General features: G+C 37.4%; 1 protein-coding gene across 1 annotated transcript; it reads left to right on the forward strand.

Annotated features, from left to right (window-relative positions):
• The first annotated feature begins 420 nt into the window (after positions 1–420).
• On the forward strand, positions 421–13,111 carry acsbg1 (acyl-CoA synthetase bubblegum family member 1). The gene is given in 9 exon segments (XM_056451337.1): positions 421–616; positions 6,066–6,203; positions 6,205–6,243; positions 11,110–11,288; positions 11,388–11,621; positions 11,719–11,936; positions 12,048–12,187; positions 12,268–12,514; positions 12,653–13,111. Coding segments are annotated over 9 exon segments (1,434 nt in total). The 5' UTR covers positions 421–454; the 3' UTR covers positions 12,730–13,111.
• The last annotated feature ends 532 nt before the right edge of the window (positions 13,112–13,643 follow it).

The following is a 13,643-nucleotide window of genomic DNA, read 5'->3' on the forward strand; positions in this document are numbered from 1 at the left end:
ATATATTATATATATATATAATATATAATATATAATTATATATGTGTGTGTATATATATGTATGTATGTATATTTATATATACGCTGTTGCTATAAATATGTGCGATAGTAATGGCCGAAGGCAGGACTTATTTTGTAATACTGAATTATGTGCATTTTTATTATCAATAATTTGAAGTGTTATATTCTGCAGGTCTTAAGACTGTGTTTGATAGTTCCTAATTGTGAGCAGTAACTGTAAAATTTAGCTCCTGTTGGAGTCTGCGCACATGTCCGCATCATTTGGGGATGTGGTTATTGGATGTGCTATGGGGGGGGTGTTCTTGTTGGTGTGTAGTTTCTGTTCCTTTTTTTTTTTTTTTCCTCTCTCTCTCTCTCTTTTTCTTTCTTTTTTTTTCCTCAGGAGGTGCATCTATTTACACGCTTTCTCAAATTTCAGTGTAAAGTAGGGTAGATGGCAGATTTTAGATTTATTTCTTGGAATATCAAAGGGATGGGTAACCCTATTAAAAGGTCAAAAATATTTTCACATTTGAAAAGACTAAATTCCGATATTGTTTTCCTACAGGAGACGCACTTGAGAAATCAAGATCATCCAAAGCTTAAATGTCCCTGGGTTGGTGAAATTTTCCATTCTAATTTCAATTCAAAAGCTAGAGGTGTTGCGATATTAATTAATAAAAGGGTTCAGTTTTCTGCTGTTAAAAAAATTGAAGACAAAATGGAAGATATTTGATTGTGGTGGGCACAATTTGTCAAACCCCTGTGCTGCTTGTTAATGTATACGCACCAAATTTTGATGATCCAAACTTTGTTAATAAGTTATTTGGAATCCTTCCCTCATTAAATACTCATTTGCTTATCTTTGTTGGTGATTTCATTGTGTGATTGACCCAGGTTTTGGACCGATCCAGCTCTCGAACAGTTACCCCTTCATCTATTTCCAAATCAATAATAGAGTTTATGAATAGAAACGGTTATGTTGACCCTTGGAGGTTTACAACCCTCAAAATAAGGTATTTTCTTTTTTTTCACAAGTCCATCAAACATATTCCCGTATCGATTATTTTTTTATAGACAGCTCCTTAATTCCTAAAGTAAAATCTGTTCAGTACCACCCCATTGTTATTTCTTATCATGCCCCACTTACTGTTGATTTGCAATTGTCTGCAACTCCACGATACTCATTCCCAAGGAGATTAAATTCTCTCCTTTTGTCTGATGAAAATTTTATTGATTTTATTTCAACCTCTATTGATGATTTTATGGATATTAATCAAGATGGCGTGGTCTCTTACTCGCTATTGTGGGAAACACTTAAATCTTACCTACGTGGCCAGATCATTTCTTATTCTGCCCATTTAAACAGACTTCGTACAGAAAAAATATTTCAGCTTACTTCTGACATATTTAATATTGATCAACAGTTGGCCAGCTTTCCCTCACAAGTTCAGATTAAACAACGTCTTGACCTGCAGGCTGAATTGGATCTTATTTTGACAAATGATGCAGAGCGGCTTTTATTGCATTCTCGTAGTAATTATTACATGGTGATAAAGCTAGTCGTCTCTTAGCGCACCAATTAAGATGTCAGGTAGCTAGTCGTTCAATCCCACAAATTCAGGATCTAGTTGGTAACCTGGTATCTGAGCCTGAAGAAATTAATGCCGTTTTCAAATTTTTTATTCAACTCTTTATACATCTGAAGCTCCATCTGACTCACAGGCTATGATTTCTTTTCTTCAAAGTTTAAATGTCACCACAATTGATTCAGCAGATACCACAATTCTTGATGTCCCCTTAGACATTAATGAAATAAATCTGGCAATTAAAACTATGCGCTGTAATAAAGCCCCCGGGCCAGATGGCTTTCCGGTAGAATTTTTAAAGAAATTTCAGAATAAATTAGCCCCCCTACTTTTATCAGTGTACATAGAATCTCTAGAGAATGGTTACTTACCAGAAACACTCACACAAGCATCTATAATTCTCCTTTAAAAAAGGATAAAAATCCTAAATTATGTAGTTCATATCGGCCTCTCTCTTTGCAAAATGTAGATGCCAAAATATTGGCCAAAGTATTAGCCTCTCGTCTTGAAAACATACTTCCAAAAATTATATCTGAGGAACAAACAGGCTTTATCAAAGGGAGACAGTTATTGTTTTTAACGTTCGTACACTCTTAAATGTAATTTATTCCAAACATTCTTTAAATACACCTGAAGTGGTGATTCATGTGACGCTGAAAAGCATTTGATCGCGTTGAGTGGGGGTTTATGTTTGCAGTCCTTAAAAAATTTGGGATTGGGGACCATTTTTTGAAGTGGGATACAACTTTTATATAATTCCCCTCAGGCAAGTGTGCATACCAATAATATTAGATCCAGCTATTTTCAATTGGGACGGGGCACACGTCAAGGGTGGCCCACTTTCCCCTTTACTGTTGCCTTGGTCATCGGCCACTATCAATAGCTCTTAGGTCTTCCCCTTTGCTGCATGGTCTAGGCGTTCAGGTGTTGAAGTTAAATTATCTTTATATGCAGATGACCTATTATTATATATTTCTATCCAATTCCTAGCTTTCCAACTATTTTATCTATATTAAATCAATTTGGCTCTTTTTCCGGTTATAAAGAAATTTCATAAAACTGAATGTTTCCCAGTTAACGCATTAGCTATGAATCTGTCGCAATCAGATATTCCAGTTAAGTTCAGTTCATCAGGATTCAGATATCTTGGCATTAATATAACTAGATCATTTCCTTCTTTACTAGCTGCAAATTTTCTCCCTTTTGTTGGAGCAATCCAAGTCTGATTTTCAAAGATGGAGCAGTTTACCCTTATCATTGATTGGTCGTATTAATGTTGTGAAAATGAGTGTTTTGCCCAAATTTCTTTTTTGTATTTCAGTGTGTTCCTTTGTATTTACCCAAGCATTTCTTTAAGTCCCTTGATCAAATAATTAGTAATTTTTTGTGGGGGGGCAAATCTCCTAGAATTCGGAAATCATGCTGCAGCAATGTCAACTAAGTAGTGGGCTATCTTTACCAAATTTTATGTTTTATTATTGGTCCGTAAATATTCATAAATTAACATTCTGGTCTAGTTCATCTACTGCGCCTTGGTGCAACTTCCACTGTTGGCTCTCCTTACTTCTCCCTTATCTTTCAATGTCTCCTCTTCTTCCTAACACAAAATCCAGTAGTTGTTGCTTCGGTTCGGATCTGGTGCCAATTCAAAAGACACTTTAATTTTACCTCTGCTTCAATATTAATGCCACTTTTGAGAAATCACATGTTTCCACCATCCCTTGCAGATCCTGTATTTAAGCAATGGTATGTGAAAGGTTTAAGAAATTTCCAGGACCTGTATAGGAGATGGCACTTTTTGCAACTATGCACAACTTTCTTCTGAATGGAGCTTTCAGAATCCCATTTTTTTTATTTGTACAGGCTAGACATTGCTCTGCTACCTTGTTCTCAGGCTACCCATCCCTACCTAAACTACAGGTATGGGAAGAGCTACTGCAACTAAACCCGCAACACAAATCACAAATTTCTCAAATCTATGGGTGCATTTTGAGCTTGGATGATGGTTCTCTTACTAAAATTAAAAAATCTTGGGAAAATGAATTGGGAATATGTTTTGAGGAAGAATGGTGGCTTGGTGCACTGCAGAGAATACGTTCGTAAGTACAATTTGCGCTCTGCTAGTCTGATACAATTCAAAGTCTTTCATAGAGTCCATTTCTCAAAAACCAGGCTATCTGAAATTTTTCCCAATATCGATGACAGATGTGACAGATGTCATGCACCACGTTGTAATTTGAGTCATATGTTCTTTATGCCCTCTATTACAGAATTATTGGATTAATTATTTTACAATTATGTCCAAGGTGTTGCAGGTAATATAAACCCATCCCCTGATGTTGCCATTTTGGGGTTCCAAAGATTTTGGTCCCAATTCAATTATAAACAACTTGATGTTTTGGGCCTTTACCTCACTAATAGCCAGGCGTCGTATACTACTTCACTGGAAATCAAATAAGCCTCCAACTACATCCCAATGGCTTGTAGATACCATGCATTTTCTTAAGTTGGAAAAGGTTAGATGCTCTGGGAAAACTAATTTTTTTAAAAAGTGGCAATGTTATATAACTTACTTTAACTCTCTTAAGGTATTGCCTTCCATTTAATGGATGCACTCTCCTGAGTTCCCCTCCCTTTTTAATTTGTTTCTTATTAATTAAACGTTTTTTGTTTTATCTAATACCATTTTATACCGTTTAATTGTAAATATTTACTTTCAACATTGACAATGTATCTGAACATTTACTTGTGATATTTGGTTGTAATTTTCAGTACACTTAATACTCATGTTTCTATTTTTCTTTTCCTCTTTTATTATTATCATTATTATTATTAATATTTCTCTTTTTTATTATATATATTTTTTTTTCATTTATATATATATTTTTTTGTGTTATTATTATTATTTTTTTTTTTTTTTTGTCTCTTATGTAAAAAAAAGAAAAAGAATGATATGTAACTATCTGTACAGATGTAATGTTTGTTTTTTTCACAATAAACAATTTAAACATAAAAATGCACAGGTCTATAATGAAAGCATTTGATTGCTTTCCTAACTGTTTATGCTCATTTAAGACAAAATTTGTTCTGTTTAAAAGAAAACCCAACAAGATCGACATGTCTAGATGTTGTTATTATTATTCATTCATTTATTTTCTTTTCGGCTTAGTCCTTTTATTGATCTGGGGTCTCCACAGTGGAATGAACCGCCATTATTATTATTATCATTATTATTATGATGATGACGTGTATATGTCTGTTCAAATACGCACTCAAAACCCAAGAATCAAATCACGTACATACAGAATCCGCTTGGGGAAAAGTGTCTATTTATCACTATGGAGCGCATCAGCTGACAGTTATGCATTACATGAACTGACTGTTTTGAGGATTGCATAGGGGCAGCGCCTGTAATGAAAAGGAAATGAAATGTGCCATTTTTATGTTTATTTCAAAGTGTTTTCATGTCTTAATAAAATGAAATTACAGAACAGGTTCACGTTTAAGAGCAAGGGTGGTTCGGCAGAATGGGTTGCATGTAGGAAACATCGCCTCTCACCGTAAAATACGGGAGAATCCTGGGACAAATGGGAGGGTTGACAGGTATGCTTAGAGGGGGTCACACACCGGACGAGAAGTGCCACCATGTTTTGCAATGTCTTAATGTTCTGAACACTGCTCCAATTTGTCAGTTTGCAGCAAAAAGAAAACAATGTAAAAAAAAAAAAGAATCAGAATCTGTTTGCCTGATGTTGACAACTATTTTCAATAGAAAGTTGCGGGTCACTAGATGATGTCACTAGATGATGTGATGCTTAAATTTGCATATTACTAATATCATCATGTACTATTTATATCTGAATGTATTATATGTTTAATAAAGTGTATAGTTTGTGAATGTATGTCAGTTTACAGTGCTGTGTAGTATAAATATAGTACAGTAGTGTCTCAGATGAAATAAACAAACTTAGACAAGTTAAGAAACTGTATGTCACTAAATCTTTTTATTGTGAGTAATATAGTGTACATGCAAGAGAAGAATAACTTGAAAAAAATACTTTAAAAAGGAAATATATGATTTTTTTCTCTGACAACACAGCATGCATATGGAAAGCATATGTTTGTGTGAGCAACACTGTCTTTGTGTTTAGGAGGTACACTCAAGCAGTGCGACATTTATAGCCATGCCTCCTGCAGCACGGTGTGTTGGAGTGTTCAAAAAAGTTCATCATCTTTCAGCCTTTTGAAACTTCTTTTGCCTCAAACAAAGAATGGGTCCTTTCGACGGCTCAGAATCAATCAAAGAATACTTAAAAGAGAGGTGCTTTGTTGATTTGAAGTTTATGTATTTGACTAAAATAACAAGATCACTGATGACTGATAAGGCTGTATACAATGATGACTATGTTAAAGCAGCTTTAAAGAGAACCAATGCTGTATAGATTATTTACAATTTTGAATTCTGGACTCTTACAGATTACATGGACAGCCCACCATGCAAGCAGAGCTGGAGATATGCAGCCAGCTGAAATCAGGCAAGAGTCTCTGGTCAGTTACCTACCTCTTAGCCACATTGCTGCCCAGATCTACGATCTTTGGACAGGGATAAAGTGGGGGGGAGCAAATTTCCTTTGCTCAGCCAGATGCTCTAAAGGTAAATGTTGAAGAACAGGATATTTGTATAGCTACAGTGGGGGAATATTCAATATTCATGTATATTTAATACATCACCATTTTTCTCAGAAAACATTTCTAAATGTGCTGTTGATGTGAAATTTTCACCTGATGTTGGTAACACCTAAAGAAATCCATATATGCAAAGAAAATAATATTATTTAGTTTACAATTAAGTATAAAATAAAATGAAATGACACAGGAAATAAGTATTGAGCACATGAAGAAAGGGAGCTGTAGAAAGGTAGTGGAAGCCCAGACTGCACCTGAAATCTCTCAGGAGTTATTCAGCAACCCTCTGTCTTTCGTCATTGTAAATATCAGCTGCTTTAGTCCAGCATCTACATTACCAGGATGATGAAACCAGAGTGGACATTTTAGCAAGACAAGGATCCAAAACACAGCAGAAGAAAACTCTCCAATGGTTTCAGAAAAAATAAATCAAGCTGTAGAATGACACAGCCAATCACCTGACCTGAATTTTTACACTCTGTTAAAGTCTGTGAAAAAAAAAATCACACCTGATCAATGCATGATACTCTCCATATAAGAGGCATCTTTAAGCTGCCATCACCAAAAAAAAGCCTTGTATATAAAGTATTAAATACATTTCAGTGGTTTAGTAGATTATCCTGGTGTCATTTCATTGTATACTGTAGCGAAATTAGCTCAATTTATGATATTATTGATTAACTATAACAAGTTATTATTATTATGTATACTAATAATTAACTTAATAGTTTATTTATTAAGAAAGGGAATTAAATATACTTCTTGTGAAGTATAAATAGTTTTAGAAGTTTTATCAAACTTTAATAAGCTGGTAGCAAGATCTTTTACATTTAAAGTGACCTTTCTGTGATGTATATATATTAATTTTCATTCAGTTCAACCACACCTAACAAGAATCACCAAATGATCATAGAAACACCTTAAAAAGGGGCACAGCTTTAAAATGCATATGAAGAAAAATACCTGCCTTTACTCTCTCATGTTGTGCATGTTTTTCTTGAGGTTGAGGATCTTTTAGGAATTCTTGCCTCCTGCTCAACTTTGGCTCTAAGTTGGATGGTCCCACGAGGCGCGAAATTAAACTGAGTTCAATTGTTGGAAAAGAAAGCAAACAAGGACAGAAAGAGTTTTTCTCTGGAAGAGAGCCAGAGAGCTTCATGCTCCGATTTTGGAATGTAGATGGGTTTTAACTACGAGTCAAGTCACACCCATTCTCTACTGACTGACCAATGGTCTCAGGGCAACGTTTGAGCAGGAGAGTTTCTTTGTCTCGGGGCCACTTATATGCATAATGAAGATCCACCCTGCAAAGACAGATGGATTTTAACTCAGAGCATTAAAGAATGCAAGCCATAAGATATTAACATGCACTCTGCATCATTAGTTTATAATCTACGCATTTCTATATTATATAAAAGCTCAAGTGCTCGCTACACATCAACAACAACTCTCTCACCTCACTCACCTTACCGAGGAGCTCGTAAAGGCTCTCCAAGGATTGAATATCACTCCAGCCGCACCAAGCCCCGCCGTGGCTCTCCCGATTAATCCACCACCAGGCACCGCATTCAATGTTTGCCAGCCCCACGCCTGGCATTTTCCAGAAAAAATTAACGGCGATCCCACTAAGTGCAAAGGCTTTTTGCTACAATGCAAACTGTTTGTCACCCAACAGCCCCACATGTTCAATGACGAACATAGTAAGATCGCGTTTGTATGCTCTTTACTCTCTGAAAAAGCCCTTTATTGGGCCACCGCCATCTGGCCCGATTCTGTTCCCACGTTCACCACGTTCAAGGATTTTCTACAAAGATTTTGTGTGGTATTTGATCACCTGGAGGGAGGAAAACACGCTGGACAGGAATTGTTAACTTTACAACAAGGTAATCAACCAGCATCTGAGTTTGCGCTACATTTCCACACTTTAGCTGCACAAACCGGGTGGGCAGATGATCCCTTAAAAACCCTCTATAGGAAGGCTCTGAATTCTGAACTGCAAACCGAACTGGCTTGTCGGGATGATGAAAAATCTCTAGATCAACCAATTGAGCTATCTATTTCTCTGGACAATTTACTCCGTACACGGAAACCACTACAGCCATGTTCACTCGCTCACACACACAATGTACCCGCTTCATCCCATGTCCTGAATGAGCCCATGCAAATCGGCCGCACTCAACTGTCTGAGGAACGTGAGAGACGCTTTGCACATAACCTCTGCCTATACTGTGGCAAACCTGGTCACGTAAGGGCCCAATGCCCCGTCAGACCACCTCAAAAATTCTTATTGGTGAGTTCAACTATTTTTTCAATTAACAATAAAAATTTTGAAATACCCATAACCCTGTATATTGACGAAATTCCCATTTATGCTTCCGCTATGGTGGATTCTGGTGCAGCTGGGAACTTCATGGATCACAAGTTCGCTATAGAAAATGCCATACCACTAGTCTTATGTACTTCTCCCTTGGCAGTCACGGCGGTAGACGGACGCCCTCTAGGGGAGGGTACTGTACGTTACATCACCACCAGACTCTCCCTCAAACGGGCTGCCTTCACAAAGAATCTCTCAACTTTCACATCATCAATTCTCCTCAACACTCAATAATACTCGGATTACCCTGGCTTCAGGATCACAATCCCCGCATTTCATGGAAAGAGGGTGAGATAGAGAAATGGAGCGATAAATGCTTAACAAAATGCTTATCATCTGTGGTCCCAATCCAGTTAAATGCCATTTCAAGTTCTGTCGACTCACTAACAACCCAAGATCTCCCTTCTATTTATTCCGATTTGTCAGAAGCATTTAACAAACAGAAAGCCACAGAACTACCTCCCCACCGTGAGTATGACTGTTCCATTGAACTGTTACCTGGCACTCTGCCCCCTCGCGGGAGAATCTTCCCTCTGTCTCAAACAGAAACTGAAACCATGAGATCGTACATTCAAGAAGAGTTGAGGAAGGGGTTCATACGTCCATCCACATCACCAGCATCTGCCGGATTCTTTTTTGTGGGGAAGAAGGATGGTGGGTTATGCCCTTGTATTGATTACAGAGGCTTAAATGAAATTACAGTGAAATATCGTTACCCACTACCTTTGGTTCCAGCAGCACTAGAGCAATAACTGTCAGCCCAATACTTCACCAAGCTAGATCTACGTAATGCTTACAATCTCATTAGAATAAGGGGTGGAGACGAGTGGAAAACGGCGTTCTCTACAGCCAATGGGCACTATGAATATCTTGTTATGCCCTTCGGACTAGCAAACAGTCCTTCTGTATTTCAAGCCTTTGTCAACGAGATATTCAGAGATATGTTAAACCAATGGGTGATCATCTACATTGATGATATCCTAATATATTCAGATTCACTGGAGGAACATACCAAACATGTAAGAGCAGTGTTGGAGAAATTAATTGAGAACAAACTCTACGCCAAACTAGAGAAATGTGAATTCTTAGGATATGTGATCGGAACAGAGGGCGTGGCTATGGACGAGAGCAAGGTTAATGCGGTACTCAATTGGCTGAAACCAAAGACACTGAAAGAATTACAAAGATTCCTGGGATTTGCTAATTTCTATAGACGCTTCATTAGAAATGTTAGTACTGTAGCAGCACCCCTCACTACCCTTATCAGAGAAGGCCAAAGAAAAATTCAATGGAATAATCCAGCAGATCACGCTTTCACCAAACTCAAGACGCGTTTCTCCACAGCACCCATTCTCTGTCATCCTAATCCCAATTTGCCCTTCACCCATGTGCATTCTTCTCGCGCAAACTTAACTCGGCCGAATGCAACTACGATGTGGGAATCGAGAGCTACTGGCTATGAAAGCTGCGATGGAGGAGTGGAGACACTGGTTGGAGGGAGCTAAACATAAATTCACTGTCATCACGGATCATAAGAATCTTGAATACATCCGCTCGGCAAAGAGACTCAACCCCCGTCAAGCAAGATGGGCATTATTCTTCACCCGCTTTGACATTTCCGTCACGTACATTCCAGGCTCCAGAAACATTAAAGCGGATGCGCTATCACGTTTATGCGAGGAAAACCCAATGGAGGACATGGATCAACCTATTCTAGAAAAATCTCTCATCTTGGCTCCCATAATATGGGATGTAGAAACCGAAATCTCCCAGGCATTAATAAATCAACAAATCCCTCTGGATTGCCCTGTAGGAAAAATTTTTGTTCCCCCGGTGATGCGAGAGACTGATTCAGCAAATACATTCTAATCCCAGCTCCGGTCATCCAGGCATAAACGGCACCCTTGATCTCATTCAGAACCATTACTGGTGGTCTACTATGCAGACCGACACCACACAATTCATCAATAATTGCACTATAAATGCATTTATTTATAGTGAGGTATGTTATGTTACATTAGATGAGTGTTATCTGTGTATGAAGATGCTGCAGGCAGTGGCATTGCGCAAATCTGTGAATTAACCAACTGAAGATAAATAATGATTTTCTCTGAAAGTAGAAAGCAATTAACCCTTCTTTTTAGAGACTTTCTCAACTGGAACATTTCTGCACGAACCTCTGGTTATATTAATTGGGTGTTTTAAATAATAGAGACATGAAAAATATGCAAAGCAGTGACCTTTAAGGACTGAAATTGACAGTCACTGGTTTAAGCAACCATAACACTTTTTTATGAGGGGTCACAAACTTTATTTTATTAAAATGTATTGGTTGTTGTTTTACTTAGTCATGGATGACAGTATAGATGGTTTATCTGAAGTTACAACTATAAGATATTGCAAAGGACATAAATGTACATTCATCTGATGTTCACATGAAAATTTAATGTTTAATTTTAGGGGACTTTGGTGGACTCGCTACGAGAGGTTAGTCCCACAGCCCACATGGGTGTTCCCCGTGTCTGGGAGAAAATTATGGAAAAGATCAAAGAAGGCATTTCAAGGTGTGGATATATGAAAAGAAAAATGGTAACCTGGGCCATGTCAGTTAGCTTGGATGCTAATCAAAGACTTACAAAGTATGTCCATTGTTTTACAGCATTTTTTTTTGTATGCTACATTCTGGATTTCTGAACATTTATTGTAAATTAATTTAATTTTATTTGTCTTTATATCAGGGATGAAGAGAAGTCATTTCTTTTTAATCTTGCTGAAAAATTAATCTTGCAGAAGCTTCGTGCCGAGCTTGGTTTCTCCAGTTGTGTGAAGTTCTTTTCAGGTGCAGCACCTATTGGAAGGGAAACCCTTCAATTTTTCCTTGGCCTCAACATTCGGCTTTATGAAGCCTATGGAATGAGTGAAAGCTCAGGACCCCATTTTATGTCTGGACCAAAAGCTTACCAGTTTCTAAGGCAAGACCTTTTACCTCAACTTACAGGTTGAACACTTTCAGTTTGAAAAGTCAAAAATCAACAGGATTACTTTGTAACAATTCCTTAAACCTTCTAGCTGTGGTAAAGTGGTTCCAGGGTGCCAGTACAAACTAATAAACATAAATGCTGATGGATCTGGTGAAGTATGTTTCTGGGGCCGCAATGTCTTTATGGGTTTTCTTAACCTGGAGGATAAAACAAAGGAGGCTTTGGATGAAGATGGATGGCTCCACTCTGGAGACCTGGGAAAGGTAGATGAAGACGGATTTATTTACATTAATGGAAGAATAAAAGGTAAAGTATGCCATTTAACATATTACCCACTTTTATTACTAGCTTTGATTGCTTAATTTGATTCAAGTCAGCTTGAAAGAGTATCTGTCTATGAAATGTCTTTATATTCAGAGCTCATTATTACTGCCGGAGGAGAAAATATTCCACCACTACCCATTGAGGATGCTGTGAAACAGGAGTTGTCAATCATTAGCAATGCCATGCTAATTGGTGACGAAAGGAAATTTCTGTCCATGCTGCTAACACTAAAGGTATATTATGCTTTGAAAAAAGTTCTTGCTTTAACACTTCCAAAACCACTTAGGTTAACTTTTTTCTCTTCCTTTCATAGTGTACAGTCAATCCAGAGACCACTGAGCCCACTGACATTCTTAGCTTGGAGGCTGTAGAATTCTGTCAGAAGATTGGTAGCCAATCAACAAAACTGTCAGATATCACTGGAGGAAAAGACAAGTTAGTGTACAAGTCCATTGAAGATGGTATTGGACAGGTCAATTCAAAAGCAACCTCAAATGCTCAGCGTATACAAAAATGGACCATATTAGAAAAAGATTTCTCGGTTGCTGGAGGAGAACTAGGTGGGTGCTGTGAACACTTAAACATTGACCCAAAAATACTTTTTATAAACAGGGAGATTAAAAAGTATTCATTTATTTTTTAATAGATCCCAGCAATTTTGAATTACAAAAGATGACAAAAAATACATTTCTTTTCAGGTCCTACAATGAAGGTACGCCGGCCAGTGGTTTTGCAGATGTATCACAGTGAAATAGAGAATTTTTACAGAGAATAGAAGTCGCCCAGAATGGATGCATCTCAGTTGCTTTTTTATATCAAATCAAATTGCAACACTTGTGCACCAGTTTAAAAAGGTTACTCAGAGGTCCCATTATAAAATATCTGCCACAGAATGGTCATAAGGATATTCATTAAATAATAATAAATTTTCAGGACATTAATCCTTTAAATTTGCTTATTTAAAATCTGTTGTTTTAATGAAAAGAAAAAAAAAAAGGTAATTAGAAGGAGTCAAAACCCATCAAACCATTTTATGTTTAATAGACATCTAATAAACATCTAAACATAGACAGCTTGGCTAAAACAAGGCTGAACTTGGGCTGTCAGTGAAAATCTAATAGACATCTAATGGACATCAAATAAACAGATCAGAAAGACTTTATATGTGTAGTTATTCATTTCTGTTAATTTGATGACTAGTCGGGGCGACGCATGATCTCCCTGCGTTCGCGTGGGTTTCCTCCGGGTGCTCCGGTTTCCCCCACAGTCCAAAGACATGCTGTACAGGTGAATTGGGTAGGCTAAATTGTCCGTAGTGTATGAGTGTGAATGAGTGTGTATGGATGTTTCCCAGAGATGGGTTGTGGCTGGAAGGGCATCCGCTGCATGAAACGTGCTGGATAAGTTGGTGGGTCATTCCGCTGTGGCGACCCCAGATTAATAAAGGGACTAAGCCGAAAAGAAAATAAATGAATGAGGACTAGTCTAGTTTTGGCCTATTCTTAGACGTCTATTAGATTTTCTTTGACAGTGCAAATTTAGCTCTGTTTTAGCCATGACTATGTTTAGACGTCTATTTGACAGCTTTTAAAAACAAAAAAAAATGCTTGCTGGGAAAATAACATTTAAACATATAAAAAACAAACACACACACAGATATATAACAAAATTTGTCCTCATTCTTTCTTT

This window comes from Danio aesculapii, chromosome 25 (genome assembly GCF_903798145.1).
Source record: "Danio aesculapii chromosome 25, fDanAes4.1, whole genome shotgun sequence".
Taxonomy (NCBI): domain Eukaryota; kingdom Metazoa; phylum Chordata; class Actinopteri; order Cypriniformes; family Danionidae; genus Danio; species Danio aesculapii.